The sequence below is a fragment of the Balaenoptera borealis genome, assembly GCF_965194805.1.
Source record: "Balaenoptera borealis genome assembly, chromosome: 7".
Lineage (NCBI taxonomy): Eukaryota > Metazoa > Chordata > Mammalia > Artiodactyla > Balaenopteridae > Balaenoptera > Balaenoptera borealis.
Genome location: NC_138864.1, coordinates 129,423,668 through 129,450,157, shown reverse-complemented (window position 1 = coordinate 129,450,157; position 26,490 = coordinate 129,423,668). Strand labels below are relative to the sequence as shown.

The 26,490-nt window shown below is 55.0% G+C and overlaps 1 protein-coding gene and 1 long non-coding RNA gene across 3 annotated transcripts in view; both read left to right on the top strand.

Annotated features, from left to right (window-relative positions):
• Positions 1-26,490, top strand: part of PTPRN2 (protein tyrosine phosphatase receptor type N2) — a 708,877-nt gene that overhangs the window by 595,140 nt on the left and 87,247 nt on the right. For both annotated transcript variants that reach the window (XM_082398840.1, XM_082398839.1), the window contains 2 exons: positions 3,934-4,146; positions 26,050-26,244. In XM_082398840.1, coding sequence (XP_082254966.1) covers positions 3,934-4,146; positions 26,050-26,244 — 408 coding nt within the window. The remainder of the gene's footprint in view (positions 1-3,933; positions 4,147-26,049; positions 26,245-26,490) is intronic.
• LOC309631933 lies at positions 15,303-22,620 on the top strand. The gene is made up of 3 exons (XR_014246649.1): positions 15,303-15,942; positions 17,474-17,600; positions 18,386-22,620. It is a non-coding gene; the product is annotated as an uncharacterized lncRNA (long non-coding RNA).

Sequence of the window (26,490 nt, the reverse complement as noted above, 5' to 3'; positions counted from 1 at the left end):
GAGATGGTTGAGTGGAAGAAATATGCAATGTGCTTCAGTTTACTCTCGATGCATCTAACCTGATATAAAGTTGACTTACTCTTCCTGATTATTACAAAAATCATACTTTTCCTGCTTCTGCAACTTAGTATTAAGTGCTTGTATATGTGTTGCCTGCACCCTGGGGTACACAGACACCCCGTGCTCCCTGTGTGACCGGGCTGCTTGGGTCGGCTGCTTCCTCCACCTTCCCCCTCACCCCTCCTCTGCTCCAAACTTTCCAGGGGGGGGAGCTGCCACTGTACAGAAGGAGGCGGCCTGACTGTAAATGTCAAAGTCATAAATATTTAAACATTATTTTCTTTCAATTTCAAGTCAAGACTGGCAAGATGGCTCTAATTAGTGGAGGGCTCTCGGCAGGGCTCAGCCCCAGGACAAGGCTGCAGGAGAGCACCTGTAGTTACAGCCTCTCGGCCTGGGGGAGCAGGGACGCAGGTCACTCCTGGGCAGGACAGAGGGTCAGACTCACTTTTAAGCAAAGGCACCCATTGCTTTCTCTTAAATCTCCTGGTTAGCAGGGGTCTTCTTAAGATTTTTTTTAACTCTACAATAAAGAAAGGATATACAATGATCATAGTTATTTAAACTCAATCACTGTGCCGAGGACGGCGTTCACGCTCTTTAATTAAAAAAAAAAAAAGTATAAATTTTTGTTTCTTCCGGGATTCCTCAGTCCTGACTTGCAGCCAAGAGTTTTTCCTCCCCGCTTGACCCTCCCGACAGCACCAGGTAGGACGTTGGAGTCATTGAGGGCGCCCCAAGGAAGAGCGACTTTTCGGGTTCCAACCGAGGTGCCCTGGGGCCGGCGAGAGGCAGGATTCCCAGCCGGGCCCTAAGATCCTGCGGCCTCAGCGTCACAGTGGTCCAAACCGGCGCGTCCCTCTCTGTCCCCAACAGGCTTCCTTCCTCTCCCGGTCAGATCCCTCCTCCCCGACCGCCCCCGCTGTCCAGGCCCCTCCTTGACCCCGTGCTTGCCCTCCCCAGCCTCACCAGACCCCTCTCCTGGCTGCGGGAGGACCGCTGCCACCCCTTCCCTGCGGGACAGCTCCGGCCCAGGCGGCGGGGAGCTGGACGGGACCGTAGAAAGTGGGACTCAGTGGGCGTGGAGTCCCCTCCTCTTCCCCGGGAGCACCTGGGACCCAGCGGGGGCTGCGCAGCTGGCCGGAGACAGAGCGGGGCCCAGGGAGGAGGAACCCGGGCAATCACTCTCCTTGACATTTTTCTTTGACCTCTGAGTAAACTCCAAGCGCTGCGTGAGGGGAAGCCGGGCAGGCCCCTTTCCGCTTCCCCGGCCGAGCAAAGCGTACGGGTTACGGGGACCGTCGGTTTCCGGCAAAAAGGACCGAGCCGGCCGGGCGGCGACGCTTCGGCTGCCCGGCCTCCCTCCCGGGGGAGCGCCCCGCCGGGGTCTCTCCTGCCGCCCCAGGCCCGGGCCAGGGTACAGTGCAGGCGCCGCTGCCGGCCTCCTTAGGGGGCCCCTGCGCGTTCACGGCCTCCCACCTGGAACCGAGCGACAACCGGGCTACGCTTGTGCCCCTTTACCCGGCGAGACCCCGCGCCTGGGCCGGACCCTGCTCAGGTCCTCAGTCCTCAGCGCGCTGGCGACCGCCCGTCGGCTGCGCACTGAGGTGGTGGCCACCCACCGAGGCGCTGCGCGTCCCCTCGGAGCCAGGCCGGTCACCGCGCGCGTGTGCGCTTCACGTCGCGGGGCAGGAGGGCTCGGGAAGGCCCCGTACCCGGGCGCGGTCAGCCACGTGGGCGCGCGGGGACCCCGGACGCCTGGAAGGGCCCCCCTGGGGGGGGCGCGGGGGCCGCCGGTCGCCTGCGCCGGGGCGGAGTGGGGGCTGCAGTGACGGCTGGGGGCGCCGAGCGGGGGGCTAGCGGGACGCCCCCTCCGCCGGCCGCGCGCCCTCCTTTGTTGTCGACCCCGCTCGTCTGCGGAGGCTCGGGGCCGGCCTCTCCCGGGAGCGGAGGAGCGCTAGTGGGGGGAGGGGCGCCTCGGCGGGGCGGGAACCCGGGCGGCCGGAGCCTCGCCGGCCTCTCAGGGGAGCGTCCCGGGCCGGAGGGCTTGGAGAGGGGCGCGCTCCCCTTGAACCGGCCGCGGGCGGACGGGCGTGAACCACCGGCACCGCGCGCGGGGGCCGAGGAGCCGGGCACGGGGGTGTCGGGCACGCTCCCGGTCCGCCCGGGTCTCCGGCACCGCGGCCGGGCCCCTCCGGTTTATTTCTGCGGTTCGGCCTGTCGCCGCGCGGGGCGGGGACACGGTGCCGGTGGGTAGCGGGGCCGGCGGGGCTGGCGGCCCGCAGCCCTCCGGGTGACTTCTTTCTGGGCCGGGGAGGGAGGGGCGAGGGGAGGGGTGAGAGAGGATGGGGAGGGGTCTCCCGCCCGCCGCTCCCTCCAGGCCGAGGGCCGCGCGCACCGGCCGCACGGGCCGGGGGCTCCGCGACCCGCTCTCCCCACCGCCCGGGCGTCCGGGCTCCCTCCCCCGACCCCTCCCTCCGCGCCTCCCCCTAGCGTCCCCGCGCCTCCGTCCCTCCCGCCGCCGGCGGACCTGCTGTCCTCCTCGGAGCCGCGCATCCAGGCAAGAAAATCCGGCGTCTTTTCTCATTTCACCCGCGTTTCCATTAACCCAGTGCCGGCACCAGCTAATCCGCGGCACCGAAGGCAAAAGGAGGCTAATTAATGACCAGCTTTTCCAGTCAGGACCGGCGATAATTGCTTTGGTGGCCTTTATGATTACAAGATAAAAATGGCCCGGCCTGACATAAGAGGCCCTGTGTACACTCGGAGACAGGAGGAAATGAAGAGTTGGGAGGCTGAATACGGAGCAGAAAATTACTAATAGAAGAGAGATAATGAATAGGCCGGCCAGGCATTCATGGGGAAAAATCCATTTTGTTACCACGCGAAATTAGGTGGTGGAAAGGAGTTTGCTAATTGTTCGCATCTTGTAGCAACCAGGACTGGGGCGGGGGCGTGCATTTCTATTCATTCCCCGAGTAATTGCGGAAGGGTGTGCTGGCCGGAGTCTCCATCGTCCCCTGGCGTTTTTAATTGTTGCTGATATTCCTTATAATGAAGCTAATGAGGGCGAGCACTGTGCAACTTTGTGCGCACGGAGGCTCGTGCAACGCACCGAAAGGATGTTCTTACCCACCCCCACCCCGCCCCCGTGAAGCAGGAGAATCTGCCGGACCTGGGCTCCCTTACCTTTCACCCGCCGAGAAGTGAGCTCTTGAACCATAGTGCCTGCGCCCCTGTCTCGCAGCTCCTTTCAAGGAAAAGTGCCGAGGTGCGAAGTGCGGGGTCTGTGCGGGGTGCAGACGCGGCCCAGGTCCGAGGTCTGGACGAGGGGACGAGGGGACGTGCCTTGGAAGGCGAGCGGAGGGGCTTCCGGGATGGCAACTCCCTGCAATATATCCAAGAATATTAGCCTGACGCTTCACAGAACCAGGCTCACTTGTTGGACTTCTGCTGCTACTCTTACCCACAGCAGGAGCTAGGCACCCCCATCCGATCCCTCCACCCCAGCTCCACCGTTTCTGAAGCGTCCTCTCCCCTCATACCTCTTTAGAAGGGACGAAGGCTTTATTTTACTTAAGGCAGTGAATTAGCTGCCAAATACTTTATATCGTTAAGTTTGAAAAACGGCGGCCGGTAAGAAAAAAAAAAAGTGACGCCTCTAATGGCTTTCCTTGTGAAAACATTGCCGTCTGTGGTGCGCTGTGTTGAAATGACTCTAGCTTCTGGTCCGAGGGCTGCTTTTCTGGATGCCCTCCTGTTGTTGTTTCAGTGCCAGCCCAGAGCTTTACGTTTTAGGTTGCGTTTGGAAGGGATGGTTTTCAGGACTCATGATTCGCTGGGTCGTAACCTGCCCCCTCTCCTGTTCTGCAGAAAAGCAAACTCAAGCTTCTGCCTCACCAGGCAGAACGAGAGGACTCGACCAAGTTCATCGTGCTCACTCTGGTCTCCATCGTGGCCATCGTGGCGGTCCTGCTGGCGTCCGGCGTCATCTACTGCCTACGACACAGCTCTCAGTACAGGCTGAAGGAGAAGCTCTCGGGACCTGGGGGCGACCCGGACCCCGATGCCACCAACGCCTACCAGGTAAAAAGAGACTTTTCTAAGTGCTGTTTCAGTTCCATTCACCACTGGAATGGACGGATTGTTTAAGTCGTCTCTGGCCCCTCCCCGATTCCCAGCAGTTGTTCATTTATTCATAGTTTGGGTTCTTGTGTGATGACGATTTGAAACTTCTCATTAGCATTCATGTAAATACCTTGAAACCCTAGTTTTCCTGCTCTAAATTAATCTTATGCTGTTCTGGGATGGTCTCACGTTAGCTGTGAAAGCGGGCTGCTAATTAGAAATGTGAAAAAAGGACAATACATGAATTATGTATTATCTGTTATCTTTCTTAGTTTGGCCACTATTCATAAAAAATGCCAGAGTTGCAAGATAAATTGGTTGTGCAGATGTATGAAGATGTCTCTTAAATCATCGACTTCCTCAGGGTCTTATGTGAAAAGATCCTCTGACCTGATCTGTTGCCACCTTCACTGTTATTTGGATAAAGTGGCAGCTAAGGCTGATAGATGGAACGTAAGCCAAGGATGTCTTCAGGAGAGCAGTGGTGGAGCCGTGCACTGGTGATGCAGAAACAGTCCAGACACACCTGGAAAAAAATTGGAACCAATGAGACTGAGGGGAGGAGATTCAGACCAAATTGGACATAAAGAAAAAAATTCACAGGATGTTTGGGAGTTCCGTAGCACACACTCCAGATTTAATAATATTCTGTAATGAAAACACATCTTCATGCAAGCCATGCAAGCCCAGAATATATACCAGTCAGGGCATTTGATTTCTTCTAACATAAAATATAATGCAACTCCAAGTATATTTTCCCATTTGGGAAGGTAATTTACTTAATCATCGTTTTTTGAAGTTCAATCGATATATTTTGTAAAAGGTTTTCTCCCATTGGAGTAGAGTCTTGGTTTTCTGAAGTCACATGATTGTGATATGGAGTATGTCGTGTAAATAATGCATCCTGTTTTACAGTCACGTCTGTAAATATTATCATTCTGTCATCACAGTTGTGCTGCTGGGGGGCTGCTCAAGCTCTTTCTAGAACACCCCCCCCACCAGGAGCTTGTCTGAGAGCCCCCCTGACCCTGTCTCACATAAGGTGCTGGGATGAACTGATAAAATCGCTCTGCTTAAGAGAGACCAGAAAGTACTATTTTCCCTACTTCAAAACTCTTGGTGGTGGTGTTGAATGAAGAAAACCTCTGGTTTTCTGGAGGGGGTCAGAAGGCTGGTCAGTACGATATTATCTTATAAAGAAACAGCAACTTCAAATGTGTGGGAGATGGCATTTCAGGGGCTAGCTTTGCTTCAAAGCAAAAGAAAAAGCACATTTGAAGAAGAAGCTTGGGAAAAAATGTCACACAAACTAGTAAGAATTTATCCAGAAATTCTATTGAGCAAGACTGGTGTAGGCGTTTGGGTCTTCTAGGCCAAGCCTGTGCCGGGACATAAATAAATTATCACACTAGTTCTGTTAGGTGTGTGAGAGATGGCAGATCGTACGGGCGGAGGTTTGTAGAAAGCACGGCATCCTTTGATATGCTTTGAAATTCGAATATAAAATATTGATAGAATGGAAAGGTTGGACTTGCATGCAGAAGTGACTAATTCTGACAAAAGTGCAGGTTGCAAATGCACACTCAGGACTGAGTTTGTGATAATTAACAGAAAAAAAAGCTTCCCAGTGACAGCTCTAATTAATAGTATCTGTAATTAAAATCATGCCCTTCCAGCAGGAAAATTGTTTGAATTTCTTGGAGTGACCTTTATGTGGTTCCTCCTGGGGGCATGGTGGTTAAGTTGATATTGATTTTATAATGAGCCCTGGCTTGTTTAATAAGAATCTGTAATCCAGACAATAAATGAAATGTGTGCTTTTCTTCAATCCAGATTAATAATAAAACAAAAAAGGGTTGGGGGAGAACACAGAAAAACACATTTCCTTTAAAAATAGGATCTAGGAAAATTTGGAAATGAAATTATTGGAAAGATTTTCTGGTGGGCTTAGTTTTGAAATTACTATAGGACACCCTTGTGGGAACTACTTTGATTAAATGTGGAGGTTTGCGCCCTCAGAGTGGACTGTTTACCAGTAAGGACATGCTGGCACGAGGCTGTCGTGTTGTTTTGATTTGTTTTTAGCAGAATACACTCAGCAAATGGGGATAAGGATGTCCTGATTTTTAGCTCTCCATTTAGCTGAGTCATGGATTAAGGACTTGTAAGAGTGTAGTTACGCAGAGAAGATTGTACATTTGTAAACGAAGCAGGTATTCATTCATTCATGTATCCGTACTCTGTTAGGTTTTTCTGTAACTGCCATGGAGACCCCCTTCAAGTTTAAAAATCTGTCTGAAAAGTTTTTTAAAGTATTTCAAGCACAAAACAATAATTTTAGGACAGTATCTTGTTGCTTCCACGCTTCGTTTTCAAATCATTGAACTTCTGCACTTTGCTAGTTCTACAATACAGGTGAGGTTATGGATAACCTCAGCATAATTCTCATCACGGGGTTACAAGGAAAATTGAACAATTTAATATCATGCTTTATTTCATGGGGACATGAAGGAAATATTCAATTCATTTTATAAAGTTTCTGAAGGAGAAAAAGAGTATTGTGTAAGTATAGAAGTAAGTGGCCTAGGAAAGGTGGAATGGTAGGTGGCAGTGTCATAGGTTTTACTGATATCAGCATATGACGTCACCTTGTAAACGAAAGACCTGAGTGTCCTCATGCAGGAAAGATGCAGGGCACAGGCCTTGGGAGAGAGGGGAGGGGAGGCTCGGGGCTGGTGGTCTGGAGGAGGGTCTGGGTGTGTGACTCCCTCTTCCCAGAGCGCCAGAGAGGCCACGTGTCCTAATTAAACTGCACAGCACTGGTGTTGTTGCCAGATTCTTCTAGTGGGAAGGCCCTCGTGTGGTTGGCCCTTCATAAAGCTCTGGTCTGTGTCTTCCAATATCCATCCCCTGCGGTCCCTGGTGGTCCGTGCCATGCCCCTGCACGCTCGTAATCCGTGGTTTGGGGTTTGAGGTTCCAGCGGACTCATGGAGGGTTCCTGAAAAATCAGTGGGCTTTTCATAAATTGTTTCCAAACAGTGAGTAGTTTGCATTATTAGCTTCGAACGCAAACATGTTTAAACATTTTTTTTTCTCTTCTCCCTTAAAATAGAACTATCTCATAGACAGAGTCAGCATTTTAAAGATTCTTAGTTAGTTTACACGTGTAGGTGTGTGATATTTTCGTTTGCTTTACCTATTGGAAAATCACATCTTTCTTAAGAGACTCGTATTTTAACACTTAACAAGATATCAATTTCACCAGGTAATCTATCAAAGTTTAATTTGCTCAAACTTGAAAGATTTGGGTATGTTAACTTGTAGAAGAACTGAAATCCATCTTTAAAGGTCATGTTTTAATGGAATTCTGCCGCCAAACTTTCCCCCATTGTTTTAGTAAATGTTATTTTTGTCCTCTACATAGAGCTGCATAATGTGTTTGGATTAAGTCTGTATTTCCTGATCTAAAAAGCCAATTTCTTTACTTTTATTCCTGTTTTCCCCCAATTGGCATGTCACGTGACACGTATGTCGTACGCACACGTGAGTGTGTATTTACACACACGCGCTCCCCAAGGGCACCCGGCAGGCTTGTGAGGCGAGGCTACCAGCACATTCTGCGTTGTCACGTCGCTGTCCTACTTCTGTGCACGGGGATTGGGTAAAACTGCGCAGAAACAAGCTGTTAGATGATTAGAAGGCGTCCCCGCCTTGCTCTCCCCGAGTCTCTTTGAATGTTGAGTCCGTGTCTCTGCGGCTTTGATCATCCCAGGGCAGCAGCCACTCCCCTTCCCCACGCGAGGGCACCGGCTTCTGCGGAATTGCCAGCGAGGCCTCTTTTGATGGTTCGTCTCCCAGTGCCCACAGGCTCCCTGGGTATCAGGGGGCCTTTGGAACCCGACCCAGAGGAGAGGAAGCGGTCGGGAGGGCGCCCTGTGGAGAGCCGCCCGGGGCCCAGCCCGCTAGCTCCAGACTCTTCGGGAAACGACGGCCCGACTCGGGCTGGCGCACCCGGGAGCCCAGAGGCCCCCTGTCCTCGCGCCTGGGAGCAAGGAGAGCCGGGCTGTCAAAGAGAGGGCAGGTCCCAAGTTGGCTGTTCTCCTGGCCTTTGATTCGGAGGCCCTTCTAGGTGAATCTCCTCTTCTCGGTGTAGCACTCGGCACAGAAACCTTTCCCAGTTGAAGTGGAAAACAGTGAATTCCTGGGGTTTACTTGATCCACCACCAGTTTCTACCATAGCCCTTTCCATTTCAGTCAGCCGTGCATCTTACAGTGGCTTGGCTTGGCTTTATGTTTAAATTCTCAGGTCAAAATACTTTTGGGTGCAAATTTCCAATAAGCAAAATCTGTCCTGCTTCAAAAATGGAAGGGTGCCCTGAAATGCTATTAAAGAACATTTCTTTCTGTGATAACTTAGTCAAGCCTGAGAACTGGAATCTTTCAGGTTTTGCCTTTGCAGAAGTAGCTGGCAGTACCAACGTCCACAGGCAGAATTCACTCGAAACTTTCCCAACTCTGATTGGTTTTGCAAGGGGGTGTATCGTCAGGTAGAAGCCCGGCTGCTGAAGGTGAGGCCCGGGGCCTTCCTGCCTCCACAACCCCCAGACAGGCCTGGGCTCCCCTGTACTTTAAGTCACGCCATGCTCGTCAAGGCAGCCTTGTGAGAACCCAAGGAAAACTTGCTCACTTTTTGGGTGATGAGAGCAAAGGGACCTGTCCGCCTCGAGCGTTTCCGGGACCTGCTTTTTGTCTGTGTGTTCAGTGTCAGGGGATCGGTATCAGGGCCAACAAGCTGTTCTGCAAGCTCAGTCAAACCTTCCAGATACCTTTCCACTCTGGGTCTGAACGTGCTTCTGGAAGACCTGAATGTGTAGCATGTTTTTCCCATAAATCTTAAACTTTCAAACATGTGGTTTCCAAAAGCAGCGACTCCATGCTCGTTCTCTGGTTTCTGTGCCACACGTTCCTCAAAAATAGCTCCTGAGATTTGGAAACAGATCTTCTAGGGGAGGCTGAAGTCTGGAAAGATTGCCAAAGAAATATCTAAACATGTAAAGAAAACATGTTGCCGTCCTAATACAGCAGCCACTTCCCTGATCAGACAATGATAATTAGATCAGACTTAATTAAAAATAACAGACCGCTCAGTGAGATATTTTGAAAATAAAAGACTGGAGCATCTAATACGAAGATTTCTGAGGCCTGGATTCTGCGGCTTCTTCTGGATCCCGCGTTACTTATTCTGGTCTGTTTTCATTTTCCTGGCGTGTCAGCAGATCTGGATTTTACTCAAATAAGTGTTTCTCAAGGTCGGCCAGGAAGTTACGTCTGGGAAGCGGGGGCAGCAGGGGGGCTTATCTTCCCTCCTCTGTGTCCGGCGACTTTTCCCAGGTCCTCCCATTTTGTTCTGGCACAGCCAAGGGAAGAAAGTGTATCCGAGAGGGAGGTCTGGTCCTCACCGGCTGCTAGGTGGGGGACAGTTTGGGGGGTGACGAGGGGAGGTGCATCCTTTTAATCGACTTCAATACGGGGAATGTTCTAGTCTGCCTTGCCCACTTGCTGTCAGAATCAGAGCACCCTTCCACCTTGCAGACACCAGAGGAGCGGCCCAGAGGGTGCCCTGGGTCCGGGAAGACCCCCTGAGAGTCCCTGCCCTCCGCCCCCAGCTACAGGCTCCCGCCGAGCGATGCCCACGGAGGTGCTTCGAAAGCCGCCTCTGGCCACTGGTCCACACCGCGTGGCCACTCCGGGCAGGCAGGGCTCATTGTACACGTGGAGGAGTGGCATGGGGTGGGCCGTGACCCCTCCCCGGCCCCCGGATCTGATGGCCCTGCCGCCACCTTCCTCCTCGTGGTGGGAGACTTAGGAAGAGTCGGCCTCGTTTCTCTGCTCCGCTGATGATTTCATTTGCTGTAAACCCACGTGAAGCCCTGGAAAGCAGCACGTCCCAGAGTGACCAAGAGGCGGTTGGCACGGCGTGGACATCAAACGCTGCAGGGTCACAGGGAGGAGCGCAGAGCCCGCCGGGGGGTGGAGAAGGCATGGTGGACCCACAAAGATGGCCCCCCGGGTGGATGGGGGCCGTGCCAGGCAGGAGGATGGGCTCAGACCCGATATCCTCGTGGCTGTGGCTATGGACCCAGTAAGGGTGGACCTGTGGAGCAGGGCCTGGAGGCAGGAAAGCTGGGCGGGGCTGCAGGGACCGCGCGGGGGGCGGGGGGGGTGGACCCTGCCGAGGTCCCAGGAGGCCCCTCCCACCCTGAGTGTTCGTTCTAAGGACCACGCTGTCCTCTGAGGCTGGGCCAGCTTCTCCATCACTGAGAGCGGCTCCGTGGACCACGGCTCTTCGTCGCGTCCATGCTAGTCTTCCTAGTCTCTTTCCCTTTTGCTACACTTTCCATTTTTTAAGTTTCTTTCTCTCCCAATATTTAAGTTCGTTCAGACCCGTGCTTCCCACCCTCGTGACATCGGCTGGAACTTGGGCCGAGCCCTCCTCTGAGGCCAGCTCTCCTCGCCACAAGGTGGGAAGGAAGGAGCTTTGTACCCTTCACTGGGCTCTTGAAGGTCAGAGAAGGTCGTGGAGGGGCCAGTGCATCTCACATCTTGAGTTCTGTTTAAGGGGCCGCTGTTTGTGGTGGCTGTGGTGCTCAGAAGTGCCTGTCGGTGGGTGTGGGATTCGTCTCAGCTGCTCGGCTCTGGCCCGGCCCTCCCAGCCCAAGTGTGCATTTATGACCTCCTCGCCTTTGCACGGGCTGCTTTCTCTCCATCAGGCCCTGGTCCAGAGATGCAGGCGCATTTTCTAAACGAAAACTTGGCACATACAGTCTGCAGAGAAAGCAGTGTACCTCTAGGGAAAACCGGAGAGAAACCTGGAGATCTGGACTGTTCTAGGAAATCCAGGCTTCGTGGGGAAGGCCAGGTGTGGAGACAACGTTCCGGGGACTTTTGCGGAGCACTTCTCCCCCGTCTGTCCAGGACCAGAGATCGGTCAAGTCATCAGTCCACTGTCTGGAGAGGAAGGTGGACTCGGGGTGCGAATTTGGGTCTAGGCCACCCTCAGTCAGAAGGAGCCCTCGCTCTCCGCCCCCCAGGCCTGCCCTAGTACGAGTGTCGCCCCTGCCCGGCTGAGGGGCGCGGCTTGGGCATCCCTTGGCGGGGGAGGTAGCCTGTGTGCAGCCAGGTGCCCCTGGAGACCTGCTGCCGTCGGACTCTCGGAGAGGATGCTGAGCCATCCTGAAAGGTGGACGTGGGGAGGAGAAGCCTGAAACAGCAAAGGGAAGTGTGAAAAACGGGTTAAACAGGGATTTAGACCAAAATGGTAGGAGGGTGGGGAAGGAATTCTAGAAGGCAGGTAATCAGAGACCGAGGGTCACTGTACGTGAGCGAGACGGTTCTCCGCGAAGTTTAACAGGCCCAGAAGACCCGTCTCCCCTTCTGAGGGCTTGTCTCCCAACTTCTTTAGCTTCTGCTCACCCGTTTCCTCTGGGAAGGCGTTTGTCCCCAGGAAGAGGTGAGGGCAGCTCCCCAGACGCCTCTTCAACCAGAGCCCAGCTCTCTGCAGGCGGCATCTGCAGACCACGGCCCGGGGCAGGCCGCTGAGAGCAGAAGCCCACAGACCCGCCCAGTCCCTGCTCCCGGAGGCTGGCCCAAGGGCACTCCACTCTCACGCGCCCCCGATGGGCGCCATCCACTCTCAGGCGGACTTGATGGGCACCAGAGGACGTCTCTGTGCCGTGTGGCGTCACCTGCAGTGAAATGCACTAGCCTGTCAAAAATGGCCAAGCCCAGCTCCTAGCACAGCACGGACCTGGCATAAAAGAGGCTAAGAGATTACAGAAGGTGGTCAGAGGAGGAATGACGGCTCGGACCTTCAGAGGCAACAGGAGTCGCGGATTTAGAGGAGGGAAAGCTTCAGAGTCACCTCTCCAGAGTGGCCCGAGGCCCCTCTTTAGAGACAGACATCCTGAAAACCGAAGCACCACGGCCCCCAAATAAGTGATTTTCCTTCTGCTGTCGGAAAACGACTTTCTTTTCATTCACACACGCATTGGTTTTTTCTTTCCTGCTAAAGTGCAAGTGCACAGCCCAGCCCAGGAGCATCGGGAGGTGACAGCAGTTTCCAGGCGTCAGCGGAGGAACATTTAGGGACATGGGGGAGGAGGACAGCTCCAGCGTGAGCCCCGGATGCAGGCCGTCTCTCCCACCCAGGGGTAGACTGGACGTCAGCACCACTTTCTCCCGAGGCCCCTTTGGTTTGGAGTGTCTGTGCCTCGGCCCCGTGACTGCGCCTCCCTTCTCCCCACCCCTGGCCGGCAGCTGCCCCGGCCTGGGTGTGGTCCCCGGAGCCTGCATCTGTGTCTGCATCCCTGTTGGCGTGCGGGTCACCCTTGAAGAATGAACACCTCAGAGAGCCTTGGGGAGGCTGCGTGGCTGAACCTAGAACTCTTCCAGACAGTGTTTTTTTCCAGAATGTATTTCTTCCAATGATAGAGTCACAGTTTCTGAAACGGTAGGGGCAGAAGAGAACTTTATTTCCCATTGGAGTTTACAGGCAGGACCGGTTCACACTGGGTTAGGCGTGTGCTTGAGACAAGCAGCTCTGTGATGGGCCCCAGCGAGCCTGGGGTGGTCAGGGAGGGCTTCCCAGAGAAGGTGAGCGAGGGGCTCAGACGGAGAGAAGTGGAGGCAGGGGTGCCTGGGAGAGGATGGAGCAGACAAAGCCAGAAGGCTGGGCAACAAGCAGACGTCTTCTTGGAGCTGAAGCCTGTGTTGAGGAGAGATAGGCGACGGGAAGCTTGAGCCCAGATCTGAGAGGGTCACGGACAAATGGAATAGAGGGAATTTCAGGAACCAGGCAGGGTTTGTCTGTGCTGCATGTGGGCCTATGCAGCGTCAGTCGCTTTTTCAGGAACCATCACAGTAACGGCGTCTGTGACATTAGAGAAGCTATGTAACAGTGTTTCTCTTCTCCATCTGATTAACTGTTCTTAAACTTTGTTGCTCAAAATATTTAAAGTCTCCATTGGGGTTTTTTGCTTTGGAAGACTTGCTGATAATTAAAAATGGAATCTTGGTAGGTTATTTCTCTATTAGCAAGGGCAAGATTTTCATAAAGGTGATTTCCAGTTAGGAAGGTGACAGTTGTGAAAAAGTATTCTCTTAAGATTTTTGAATGTAAAAGATAATGCAACCAGCAAAATTAGGTGTCTGGGTATGTTTGTATGTGTCTGTGCTTGTGATTATTTGGAGAGTAGGAAAAGGAAGATTCACAAATGATTATATCAGGAAGTAAGTCCAAATGCTTTAAAACGCACAGTTCTTTAGGGTGTTTTTTTTTTTTTTTAATTATTATTATTATTTATTTATTTATTTATTTGGCTGTGTTTGGTCTTCGTTTCTGTGTGAGGGCTTCCTCTAGTTGCGGCAAGTGGAGGCCACTCTTCATCGTGGTGCGGGGGCCTCTCACTATCGCGGCCTCTCCCGTTGCGGAGCACAGGCTCCAGACGCGCGGGCTCAGTAGTTGTGGCTCACGGGCCCAGTTGCTCCGCGTCATGTGGGATCCTCCCAGACCAGGGCTCGAACCCGTGTCCCCTGCATTAGCAGGCAGATTCTCAACTACTGCGCCAGCAGGGAAGCCCCCTCTAGGGTGTTTGAGGGTTAGGGACACGAAGCACAGGTTTCAACTTGGATTGACTTTGTGATGTTTAATCGCAAATCAGCTAGAAGAGTTTGTGTGACAGATGCGGGATTATTAGCGTGCACAAGGTGTTAGTGTCAATATGTAACTAGATGGAAATCATCCAATTAAAGTTTAAAATTTGGGATTTGCTCTATAGGTAAGCATTTTATCATTTTCTTTTTTTTTCTAAAGACAGTGAAGCAGAAGAATAACCAACAAAGGAATATTTTTTAAATTACATCTTTCATAAGCCAGCACAACGTACACTTTAACTAGAACCCAAGAGGGTCTTGAGTGGGAGGAAATCAAATGCAGATTTGTTTGTAAAAGTCATCAGTTGGCAGGGAGGTTACAGCTAGTTCACCTGTTTCAGGATTATCTTCCCCACCCTGGCCTCCCTTTCCTCCCCCACCTTCAAGAAGAAAAAATACTGAGTTCAGTGACCACAGATTTGAAATTGAAACGTGAGGGAGAAAACTAGGGGAAAAAAAATCTCCGATTCTTTTGTCGATTGCTTTTGAACTGCCTCTTTTCTGACCTTGGACCCTGTGTTTCCCGGCCGATGGCTGTGAAATGGTGCGTTTTAATTCTGCCTGCTCCCCACCACCCGCTCCTGGTAGCCCCCCTGCTTCTAGAGGTGGATTTCCCGGGCATATCTGGGGTCCACAGATTTCACATCAACTCCAAGAGAGGCAGCAAAGCAGAGCTGGTGCCCTGCGTGCGACGAACGGCTCTTGTCCCCCGGCCAGCAGTGTCCTGCGTGCCCACTTGCTCTTGGATCCTCCCCCAGCCCCTCCTCCTGAGCAGCAGGACGCCCCCCTCGCTGGTTTTACTCGAGGGCCATTGCCAACTCGGACTTGCTATGGAAGTTCGGCACCTGTCCCCTCTTGGTGGCAGGTGACAGATCTTGCAGGCCTTAGAGGTCAGAGCCCTCATTTCACAGCTGGGAAAACTGAGATAAAACAGACTGAAAGTGACTTGCCCACCGTCACCCAGCTCATCAGCGGTGAAGCCCCCAGACCCGGGTCTTCAGAGCTCTGTGCGTCGTGCAGCCGGATCACCATTCACAGCAGCTTCAGATGGAGTAATTGGGTCCCAGAATGGTGTGCGTTTGTTTCTGAGAAGCAGAAGCTGCTTCCTACTCCTCCACCCCACCTCGGCCCTGCCCTTTGCCTTAATGAGGCAGCGGCCGCAGAATGGGGAGCTGTGAATACCTTTTGTGCTCCTGGCTGGTCCGCATCGCCCCTGGACTCTCCCTCGTGTGCTTCTGTCTCGGAACCTTTGTGCAGACCGCGGCCCGCGCTCTGAAAGCCCTCCGCCTGCTTTATTCTCCAGAGCACCCCATCTGCCTGCCAGCCCGGACCCTACGCCCTCCGCCCGCCCAGCGCGGGCCCCTCCCGAGAACCCTTCCCGGTGCCCTGGAATTACCCTTCACACCTGGAGGGACTTTCGCATCAGGGGCTGAGACAGACCTGGGTTCAGAACTCGGCTTGTTCCTTGCCCGGCGTGTCCTCCTGGAAGACGAGGAAGTTTCCCGAAACACCAGGGCGGTAGAATGAACGCACTGCACCAGCAAGGGACCTGTCAGTGCTCAATAAAAGCGAATTGACACGTGAATCTAAGGTATCGATATGAGAGGAGCTGGCTGGGGGAAGCGTTTAGAACTCTCGCGAAAACCATCACCCTTGATTTCCGGCGTCCAGAAGAGCGCCGCGCATGGGGAGCGTTGAGCTCTGTAGATGTGGACCAAAGTGACGATGGTGGTGATGACAGGTGATGAGGATTCAGTATCTTTTGAGCCAGAAGAAAACTAGGAAGGTGACAAAAGTCTCTCACAGAAAACAGCTGCTAATATGCTCTTAGGCCACGTCAGGCCCATGCTGCTCTGAAGAGGCGGGCGGTTTATTTCCACCTGACTTGGCTATTTTTAATCGTCTGAATATGAAACACGAAACTGAAAAGCCGGTGCACACAGGTGGGGCTGCTGCAGGCTACCTTCGCTCACAGAGGCCGAGCTGAACCGTGAGCTGTGAGGCACCTCTGACTTTGGGGACCCTTGAAGCACAGTTGTCTGGTGAGTCGTCCACCGCAGGAGCCCAGGTGTTTACTGCTTTATTTGTCTTACGGATGGTGGCCCTGCCAGGGGGCTTGGGGCTGGACCGGAGCCCTCTTGTGAGAGCTGGGGTCTTGCAGGGGTTGTGTGTCAGACACGCTCTGCCCTGGGTCTCAAATTCCAACTTTCCGCCGAAGCGTTACAGATCATTACGGAATCCACGGTAACTACGGGTTAGGGGAGGGGAAGACGCTCACTGGATCCTGTTTTTTTTGTTGTCACAGTTCTTTCCCGATTTCACCCTGATGTTTGTCAGGAGCGGAGCGGATGGAGCGTGTCTCAGGTCTGAAAGGACAGACAGGCCTTAGGTGGGGTACGGGGGGCACCTGGTCCACGGTGGGCGCGTCCGATTCGTTCTGGAGGAAGTCCGCGCACTTAGTAACGTACCTTCCAAGCCCCCCTTTAGGCAACACGCCAGCTGCAAATTTCGTGACGGTGCACCCTGCGCTGTAAAGCTCTGGAGAGCGAGAACACTCTGGAGCCGCCAGCTTGGGCTCACACATGACCTCCCAGCCCTGCCTGGTCTGAGCAGGAGGCCTCAGCCTCCGGCCACGGGGCCTGATTCCAGCTCCGGCAGCATCTCGGCCGCCGCCCAGGGGTGGGGACCTGGTCCCCTAGGGGCTGCTGGCTGCAGGTGATGCCCACCAGTGAGCGGGCATCTAGCGAAGCCTCCCCGATCTGTGCTGGACGCCGAGGGAGACAGAGAACGGGAGAGTGACTGCTGTCCTCAGTTTGGGGGGTGAGAGGCCGTCCACGTGGCAGTAACTGGAGAGCAGGACAGGGCTGGGAGCGAGCACGGGGTGGCTGGGAGGGGGCAGACGGGGTCAATGTCCTGGGCCTGGCTTTCTGACGGTAGATTGTTCCAGATTTAGACGCCAGCTGAACATAATGTTCACCTCTCTTAGCTGAAATGTGTCTATAACTTTTATTTTGAGGAGACATTTACAAGACGGGAACAGTTACTCGATGTTGCTTGGTAAACACGGCTGGCCGTGGAGCTGTCCTGGGCAGTTGACTGACGCCGTGGGACCTGGCACGTAACGCAGCTGCAGTTGGGCCAGAGGAGCCTGGGTTTGCGGCCGAAGCTGTTATCAGGGGGTCGGTGTGCGGGTGAGGGTGCCACATCCCTAGTTAAAGGTCAGAAGGAGCACCGCCCCACGGAGGCTCTGGAACCCGGCGCAGGGTCCACCATGGAGCGGTGCTTCGCCCCTGCGTGTGCACACGCGTGTGTGAGCACGTGTGAGCGTGCTGTCCCGCCGTGGAAAGGTAAACGCTATCCGGGCACCACTGAGCAGCCTGGCGGAGGTGGTGAAGAGTGTCCCAGGACGGGTGGTGGCGACCTCGTGACACACGCCAGTGACGGTGAGACGGGCTAAGCGCCGAGCGCCCCGTCCTGGGAGCAGGAGCTGGGCTGGGCCGGCCTGAGGACGGCCCCCCAGTGCACCTGCTGCGGCTCTGACCTCCGGGGGCATGTCCTCTGCTTCTTACCCAGAAATGGCCGTGTTCCCGTGGCCCCCAATCCCTTAGGAGGCGGCACGGGGACCCCAGGACCCCGGGGAGAGCCGTCCCAGGGCACAGAATATGCGCCTGTGTTTACCTCCCAGACCAACACTGAGCAGGTGAGCTACTCGCAGTGAGAACATTGATGTAAAATCCCTCCCATAAACCGCTTCACGTGTCCCCGGTTCCGTGCTCACAGCAGCCTGCCAGCCTCGAAGGCCAGGCCATTCCTTCCAGGTCACACTCGGTGTGCAGCTATTGGAGAAGAGCCGGCCGATCAGACGAGGCTTTGCTTTTCTTCCTATGCTTTTTCTTGATGAGACATTCCTGGCCCCTGACCATCCGGGCTGTTTTGTCCCCTGCTTTCCCCCAGACATTTCACTCAAGTTTAATCATATTCAGTGTAGAATTTGCTATATTTTAAACATATCTTGTATGGGTTATTTTTACAAAAATAATGCCTCCTCAATTTAGAGACTACAAATGAGCAAAATAAAAAATAAGATAAACACCACCTGTCCCCCACCCTGAGGGGACTTCCCAGGGCTCCCCTCCTGCCTTTCGGGGCATTTACCGCAGTGCTTGTATTTACGGTCACCTCCGAGTGTCTGTGTGTCTCCTCCCTTTCACCGCGGCTCTGTGGCCACTATCGGTGCCCTGCGAGCTGGGCTCAGGCCCCTCCCAGGGAGGCCGCTCCATTTGAGCGTTTTCTCCATCTGGAGAGTAATTGCCCCCCCGCACACCCCCTAATGAACCCATTTCGCTTTCTCCCCGGCTTTGTGCATCCTGCCTTGGTTTTGCCCTGTTACCACTAATTACGCTCCCCAAATAACCCTAAAAACCCGGCCGCCTTTGTGTGCGCACTCAGGCCGTCCACTGCTTTGTTCCTGTTGTTCCTTGAAAGGTACAAAGAAAGAGGTTTTTCTCAAGCCTGTGGAGTCCTGTCTATCCTTTGGCAGAATCTGGGGATGGCGAGGCTTTTCTCTCAGAGTGAGTCCCACTCTCTGCAATTTCCCCCATCAGATGAAGATTCGAGAGATGAGACATTTGATGAGACATTTGCGTTATTATGCGTATGGATGGATTTCTTCTGCCGGAGTCCTAGTCAACCTACTTTGCAAATTGTGTTACAAAGAGCCATAAGACACTTGAGACTCTGCAGACACATCCCAGGGCCTGGGCTCCGTAGGTAACAGAGAAGCAGGCGGCTTTACAGAAAATGATGATGGCGGATCAGACCGTGCTGTGTGATCCTGTTTTCTTAGCCTGCATCCTTGTGCCCTAAGGACTGCCTCTGAAAATGCGAAGCTCTCGGGCTTAAACGGATCCTGCGCTGACTCTGCTCTGCGGACCTGCCCCCGCTCAGGGGTGGCCAGCAGGGCTGGCGTGTCTGCTGGGCTGGCTGGACCTGCGGGAAGCACCCCCAGTGGCACCAAGATGGGTGATTCACATTTTCTCGATGGAGAGTTCGTGCTCCTGTCTCACCTTTCTTGACCAACGAGGAGCCATTTGGATATTTTAAGATAGCGGGGCACAGGCTTCACGTGTTTATTTTGTGACTGAGCATTTGAGTTTAGGGAGACTGTGAAAATGCTGTTCTTTTCTCCTTAGAGACTTCTAAACTCTGCTTTCCCCCGGAAGGGAGGGGAGAGATTCTTCTTGCTAAAGACAGCGGTCGGTCGGCAAACTGGGTTCCACACAGCCCTTGGTGCCATGGACCAGCAGAGGGACGGCCCGAGTGGATCCACGTCTTTTAGTTCTGGTGCCCTGGGAGCAGGACCTCACCTGGTGTCCCGACTCCCTTCCCGCCCCCGTCTGCAGACGAGGAAGCTCGGCAGGGAGGCTGCGTCCAGCAGAAGGAAGGTGTGGTTGGGGGTTGCATGCTGGCCTCACGCCCAGCACTGTGTTGACTGCTTCACGTGTTCGCTCTTGGAATCCTCCCGGCAGCCCTGTGCAGCCATCTGCCATCATCCCCATTCCATAGATTAGGAAACTGAGGCACTCAGGCAACTTGTCCAAAGTCACGCAGCTCCTAGGTGGCTGAGCCGGGATTCAGACCCGGGTGATCTGGGCCCGAGTCCTTGCCTCGACCCATGATGCACGGTGTGGACCAGGGTCTGTCTTGGGTGGCGTTCTCTCCCACTGATGGATTTCATCTTCTCCCTGGGACTTGATCCTAAGACACAGATGGCCCTAGAACACCTGCTTCCCAGGAGTAGAGGCCCCTCCGTCATTGGTGGTACAAATGTGGGCTCAACAGCAAAATCACAGCGTCTCCCCATGACTGTGTGGGCATCCTCATCGGGAGCTTGGGATGACTTGCATCTGTTTTCCTCCGTGATTCTCTCCACACCTGTGAGGGTCCAGAAGCTAAAAAGGCACAGCCACACTGAGAGGAGTCACCTCTCCACAGTGGCCCGAGGCCCCTCTTGAGAGACAGACATCCTGAAAACCGAAGCACCACGGCCCCCAAATAAGTGATTTCCCTTCTGCTGTCGGAAAACGACTTTCTTTTCATTCACACACACATTGGTTTTTCCTTTCCTGCTAAAGTGTAGGCACTGGATGAGAAAACAGACTTGGCCAAACTCCTGGTGGGAGTGGTTTGTGACCCAGGGCGCCAGCTCACAGCCCGAGTGAGCACTCGGGTGGGAGAGGCGCCCCACGTCTGCGGGTGCAGCCCACAGGGTGTCCGGCTCTGTGCTCGGCGGCTGGTGGTCTGCAGCGGTGGACGGGGGACAGCCTGAGCAAAGAGCCATTTGAAGGGAACCCATGGATGCCTGGTTGACCTCACGTGTAGGTCTGCCTCTTGGTCGTTGGGTTATGTGAGTCACTCGCTACACGGGGATCGAACTTGTGTTTATCAACTCAAGGTCATCAAGCTAAATGCTCAGTATCGTTTTTACGAAAGTAGTGCTGTCCTAGATCATAAGCAAGGTCATTTTTTAATTAAAGGCGAGTTAGTCTGGATCTTAAACACCTTAAAAGATGTTTTTCAATGGAGGGGCTGGAAGGTGCTGTACCTCTTTGTCCAGCCGAGTAAAGACTATTTGCCAATCTCTCCTCTGTGCTCAGGACAAGGCCCCGCTGAGGACATGCCACATCTGTAAAGTTGAAGGGAATTATGATTTTAGTGAATTTGCACCTTAATTAGTACCTCGATGGGCTTGGTATCATTTTGGGGTTTCCATGACCTAAGCCGGGGAGTTGGTGTTCCGGGTGTGGGTTCTGCCCTTCCTGCTTGCTGCCAGGATTATAAATTAGGAAAAGTTCAAAACATAAGTCTCCAGGTTTCTTTCAGAGCAGGCTGTGTAGTTCATTTAGCGTTGTCAGTTACCTTTTGCTCAAATAAGATGCCCTCCACGGATGATCACAGCTCTGAACTTTAAACTGCCTTCACAGGGCATTACTTACGGGAGGTTGATCTGGTTGATGGTGGTGTTTGTCACTTGATGACATGAGGGTCCTGTCCTATCCTGTGTGGCCCTTATTGGTAATAAATGCAGGCGGTAAGCTCAGGGAAGTGCTTTGACCTGATAGCAGTTCCCTGTGTGATGGGAACTTCAAATTACATTTAAAATAAATGTTTAAGCCCAGCCCGTGGCTCAAAGGGGTCAGTGGGATCGTGCCTTCATCCTTGCCGTGTGGACCGCGGATGCCTTTTTAGGGAGAGATGATACTTTTAAATGAAGAACGAGGCTCACAGGGTCACCATCTGGTCTGGGGAGGGGAGAGGCGTGGAAGCAAGAGCTCCCTGGTAAACCCATGGCTGGTGGCCCTCCTGAGAGGTTCAGATCTGCGGAGCACGGGCTGAAGCATCCCCGCAAAACCATAAACCTAAGGGATTTCAAAACTATCCAGTTAGTGTCTGGCCAGACCATTACTAAGTCAGGTAGTAATGTTCTAAAAAGAGGTTCATTTTTCCTTAGAAATTTAAAATTTTAAAGTAATAGTGCAGAGCATGGACAAAATATAGAATTTCTGATATTAATTTAGAAGCTATGAGCAAACTAAAGGACTAGTTTAAAAGGCCATACGGTGATTCCCCCAGAGATTTCTGCATCTCTTTGCGTCCTGCCTGCCTCTCTGGGGACACCTAGAGAGTCCTGTGACAGTGCAAGGGGGGTGACATAGCAGGAGGTAGGGGAGGAGGGGAGGATGCGTGTCCAGACGTGAGAGCTCAGGGCTCGGGCTCAGGCGGCGGCCACAGGGACGTGGAGGGACTCTGCCTGGTACCGAGCAGAACAAGCCATGATGGAAGATTCACCCGAGCCCCTCCCTCAGGCAGCGGGACCGGCGCGTCTCCTCCTGAGGGGCACGATCGTCAGACTCGGGCGGCTCAGACTAAACCACTTCTGAGTGATCGCTGCTTTTGTCACAGGCAGATAGGTCTGGCCTTCTTGTGTTAGGCTCAAGGGCAGCAGCGGGGATGGACCTTGCCACCTTGCAGTCCAGGCGCGTGTGTGGCGCGGCTCCCCCAGCCCTGTTGTTCTGAAGCCAGTGGCGGCTCTGGCACTGCTCCGGCTCCCCACCTGCCGCCCGTGCAACGGCCTAATCTGAGCCAGACGTGTTCAACCCGTGTCTCAGATCAGGACGCTGAGGCTCGGACCCCAGCCTCGCGGAGTGCGGCAGGCGGACCCCCGTGGGCGAGCTGAGCCGCAGGCTGAAGGGACCAGGAAACCTTCAGCCACAGCCGGGAGCCACGCTGCCTCAGCCACAGGCGCGGTGCAGAGAGAGGCCAGCCGCCGGTGAACGGTTCCCTCCAACGTGTCCAGAGCCCGTCAGCACAGGTGGGCCTTGGGCCACACGCACACAGCTTGCTCCCAACATCTTAACTCCAGAAACCCAAGCACAGTGACGGGAGCAAAGTGAAGATGCGGGACGGGGGCACCAGCACTGCCGCCCCGGGGCGGGACACGGGATGGTCCCGTCCCCCCGCTCCCCGACCTGTGGCCCCACTTGCTGGGAAGCTCTTGCAGCCCCGCGGGCCTGAACCGCCCACATCCCAGCCTCCAGAGCTGTTTTTGTCCCGCCGGGTCCCGCCCGCGGCTCCACCCTGACCGGGGCTCCCGTCCTGACACCGCCCTACCTCTTGTCTCCGCTCAGCTCCGCTGGCCTGTGAGCCCCGGAGGTCGGGCCCTGGTGCATCCGCCCGACGTGCCCGGCGTCCAGTGCAGTGCCGGACGCGAGGTTTGCTGAGGAGGTCGGCGGTGGGGGCTGACAGTCACCCAGGCGCGTGCGCCCGGTTCCGGAGGCTCCTCCTGAGCACGCTTTCTCATTCAGGCCTGCCGAGAGCTGCCAGGTTGGTGCCTCTCTGAGGCACAGAGAGGTTCGGTGGTTTGCCCAAGGTCACACAGCCAGTAACGGCTGCAGCCGGGACTCAGGATCAGGCATCGCCAAGACTCCAGGATGTGAGCGGATGGAAGTTTCCTGGAAGCTAAGAAAGAATCGACGTGAAACGTGTTACCCTTCTCATTGCAGCCTCTGGAGGGACAGGTGCGCCCTGGGCCAGGCTCCAGGAGGAGCTGCCTCCCCGCCTGGGTGGCCTGGTGGGCGTGTCCCGGGCAGTTTTGTGGAGGCAGGGGCTCCCTAATGTCTCCTCACGGACCTCGGAGCACACCTCCGCTGGTGGCTCGTGGGAGGTGGGGGCACGGGGGCTGCTGTGCCCCAGGTGTGTCACACCCCCTCCCACCCAGCCACCGGTGCTGGGCAGGACCCCCCCAGGCCTCCCAGGAGCAGTGCTTCCACCGCGGGGGTCCCACCACCGCCTGACCCTTCCAGAGACCCTGGCTTCGCCCCCTCTCAGGTAGTCCAGAGGTAGAAACGGGACTACGGTCAATTCGAGGTCAAGCGTCCCACCTCAGCAGGTGCACCCGTTTTTATTTGCAGATGGAAGCACGTGGTGAAGGCCTGACCCACCCACCCCCCCCCGGGGTCCCTGCGCAGGCCGGGAACCTCCCCTCTGCACAGGCAAAGCGCCGTCACCCGGGCTGCCAGCCTCCGGAGCTTCCTCTCTGCGGTCAAGGCACCGATGTTCAGCCTTGTTTGCTGTTGGAAGTGCGGGTGACCGATTTTTCTTGGATCTCTACTGCAGCTTTTATTTTTAAAAAACAAAGACCCGCAAGGGGAATCCGCTCTCGGCAGCAACGGGAGGGGGGCTGGGCCTGAGTCACAGGCTCAGCCCCGGGGCCACGAGACACCTGTGAGGCCTTCGCCGAGCCTGTACCTCAGTCCCAATCATCTGCCAAATGAGGAGGTCTGAGTGCTTGCTCCGTGGGCACCTCCGCCTCTAAAATTCTTGCTTCCTTTAGAAATATCTTTGAACGTGCCAAGCCGTCGAGCATTTGTTCTGGTTTAAAGAATTGTTTTTATCTTCACTGCCCCAGTACCTCTACCGTTGCACTGATTAACTATGGGACCTCGTGGCAGGCACCGCACCGGACATCTCACACACATGAACCCTTTTCATCTTCTGTACTGTCCTGTTACTTCCATTTTTAAGTGACAACACTCAGGCTTGGGGGCCTCGAGTGCCTGACCCGAGTTCACATAAGGTCTGGTTGCGCGAGGGCCCCGCCCGGGGCACTCCACTCTCCACAGGGACCGAAGAGGGACAGGAATCCAGGCTTGGCCGTCACTCTTCATCCCTGGCACCTCCACGGGCAGACACCCAGCTGCTCTGATGTTTTGCTTTTCAGAGGGTGAATCTCAAACATCTCACATCTTCTTCCCCAGAGGAGCCTATTCTTGGAGGGCGTTTTCTGAGCTCTCTTAGCCGAAGCTCATCGGACCTGGTCTTCTGGGCGAACTAAATGAAACCATGGAAATTACTGCAGAAACGTTGTTTGGTGGGCATTCCCAAAATCAAGTAATGTTCCACATGCGTGAGTGGGAAATCAGCGAGACACGGACTTGGTACCTAGTATCATCTGCCTTATTACAGTCACCCGTTGTGTCAGGGTTTCTTTTTGTTTTTAAGATTCTGAGGAAACGTGGGTGGAATTTCAAACAGATTTGTTGTTTAGAAACCATGTGAAATTGCTGAGCCCTGGACGGGGAGGGCCGGCAGGGAGACCCCACCCTCGCTGCTGGCCCTTTTTTCTTCTAGTTCGTCTTTTCCGCCGTCTCCTCCAGGTGCCCACACTGACCCCCATCACCAGGTGCTCTAGCGGGGCTGGGGGTTCGCATCCAGCCGGCCCCCACTCAAAGCGCCTGAGCCGTCCTCCCACCTGGGGAAGAGCTGGCACCGCGTCCCCGGGAAGAGCGAGCCCCCAGCGGCCTCACGACGACCCTTAGTGCCCAGTAAGCGGCAGCCGTGTGAGAGGACAGGAAGTGGGGACCAGCCCCGTGGCCGAGGCTGTGCCCGCGGGAGTGAGAGGCCTGTGGCACGCAGCGCTGGTTGGGCAAGCGGGCTGCAGCCCCCTGATGGCACCAGGTGAAGAACAAGGGGCGTGGGGGACCCTCAGATCTCCAACGAGTCCTTTCTCCCCTGAACAAGTTTTCAACTCTTGGGCTCAGATGCTCTTATAAACTTCTTCTTGACGTCATTTTGCTTGACGGCTCGGGTGACAGTGACGTGTTCACTGGGCAGAGGCTGGGAGTCACCAAATCGTGACTGTTGAATTCTCCCCAAGGGCGCTTGGTTGCTCAGAAGTGGTGGGAGCAGGGCGTCCGGCTGAGTCTCCCGGGGGCTGGGTGACGGCCAAGACCTGAGTCTGGTGGCTGCAGGGCCACAGGCATGGATGGGCCTCCCCGGCCAGGCTGGTCGCGCATCCCTGTACGAGGCAGCCCAAGACTCTGCACTGACCCAGCCGAGCTCCGTCGGGTGGGGGGCTCGTCCGTCAGGCCCGAGCCCCGTGTCTGGTGTCCGCCCAGGGGGGCCACGTTCCCCATCCACCCTGCACTTTCCGTCTCGTATGCGCTTCTCTGGATTCCCTCCCGTGTGGGCTTTACCAGCTGGAGTGATGTTTTGAGAACAAGGAGAACCAAAAAGAGTTTTTTTTTCTGTAAACATCCTGACCCTGGTACCAATTTCTGTATTTCAGTCCACAGTGTAAAATCCCTTCCCTCCCGCCGGGGCCCACATTCTGATAAGGAAGGTGCCTGAGTTAGTGCACATGACACACCATTCTGAGGGTCCAGGGAGGCCAGAGTTGGCCCAGCGGCCCCTTCTGAATCTGTGCGTGTCTATCTGTGTGTGTCTGCGTATCTGTGTGTGTCTATGTGTGTCTTTGTGTATGTGTGTAGGTATCTGCGTGTGTCTATAGCATATCTATCTGTGTACATCTGTGTGGTGTATGTATATCTGTGTGTGCCTATAGCGTGTCTATCTGTGTATCTCTGTGTGGTGTGTGTGTATCTGTGTACATCTGTGTGTATATCTGTGTATATATCTGTGTCTGTGTATCTGTATATCTGTGTCGGGGGTGTGTGTGTCTACAGCGTATGTACCCGTGTGTGTCTCTGTGTGGCGTGAGTACATCTGTGCGTGGTCACGGGTGGACCCCGTCGGCCCTGGCCCTGGGCACGCAGGTAGGGAGGCTCTGACCGGCGCCCGCTGTCTTGCAGGAGCTGTGCCGGCAGCGCATGGCCGCGCGCCCGTCCGAGCGCCCGGAGACCGCGCGCACGTCCCGCGTCAGCAGCGTGTCCTCCCAGTTCAGTGACGGGCCGATGCCCAGCCCCTCGGCGCGGGGCAGCACCTCGTCCTGGTCGGAGGAGCCCGCGCAGCCCAACATGGACATCTCCACCGGCCACATGGTCCTGGTAAGGCCTGCGCCCTCCGCGCGGGGTTGGGAGGGAGTGGCCGCGAGAGGCTTGGGGGCCAGCTCCCCAGCATGCGGCCCGAGGCGGCAGGAGGAGGGCGCCCCACGTCCAGCCCCTCTGCCCAGGGCCCCCCGAGGGAGCGTCGTCCCGGCTCTGCACAGAACCCTCGGCCCCCACCCTGGAAATGCGCATGTGTGAGCACCGACTGCGTGCGCCGCTTCTCCAGCCCGACTCCAGACGCCGTCC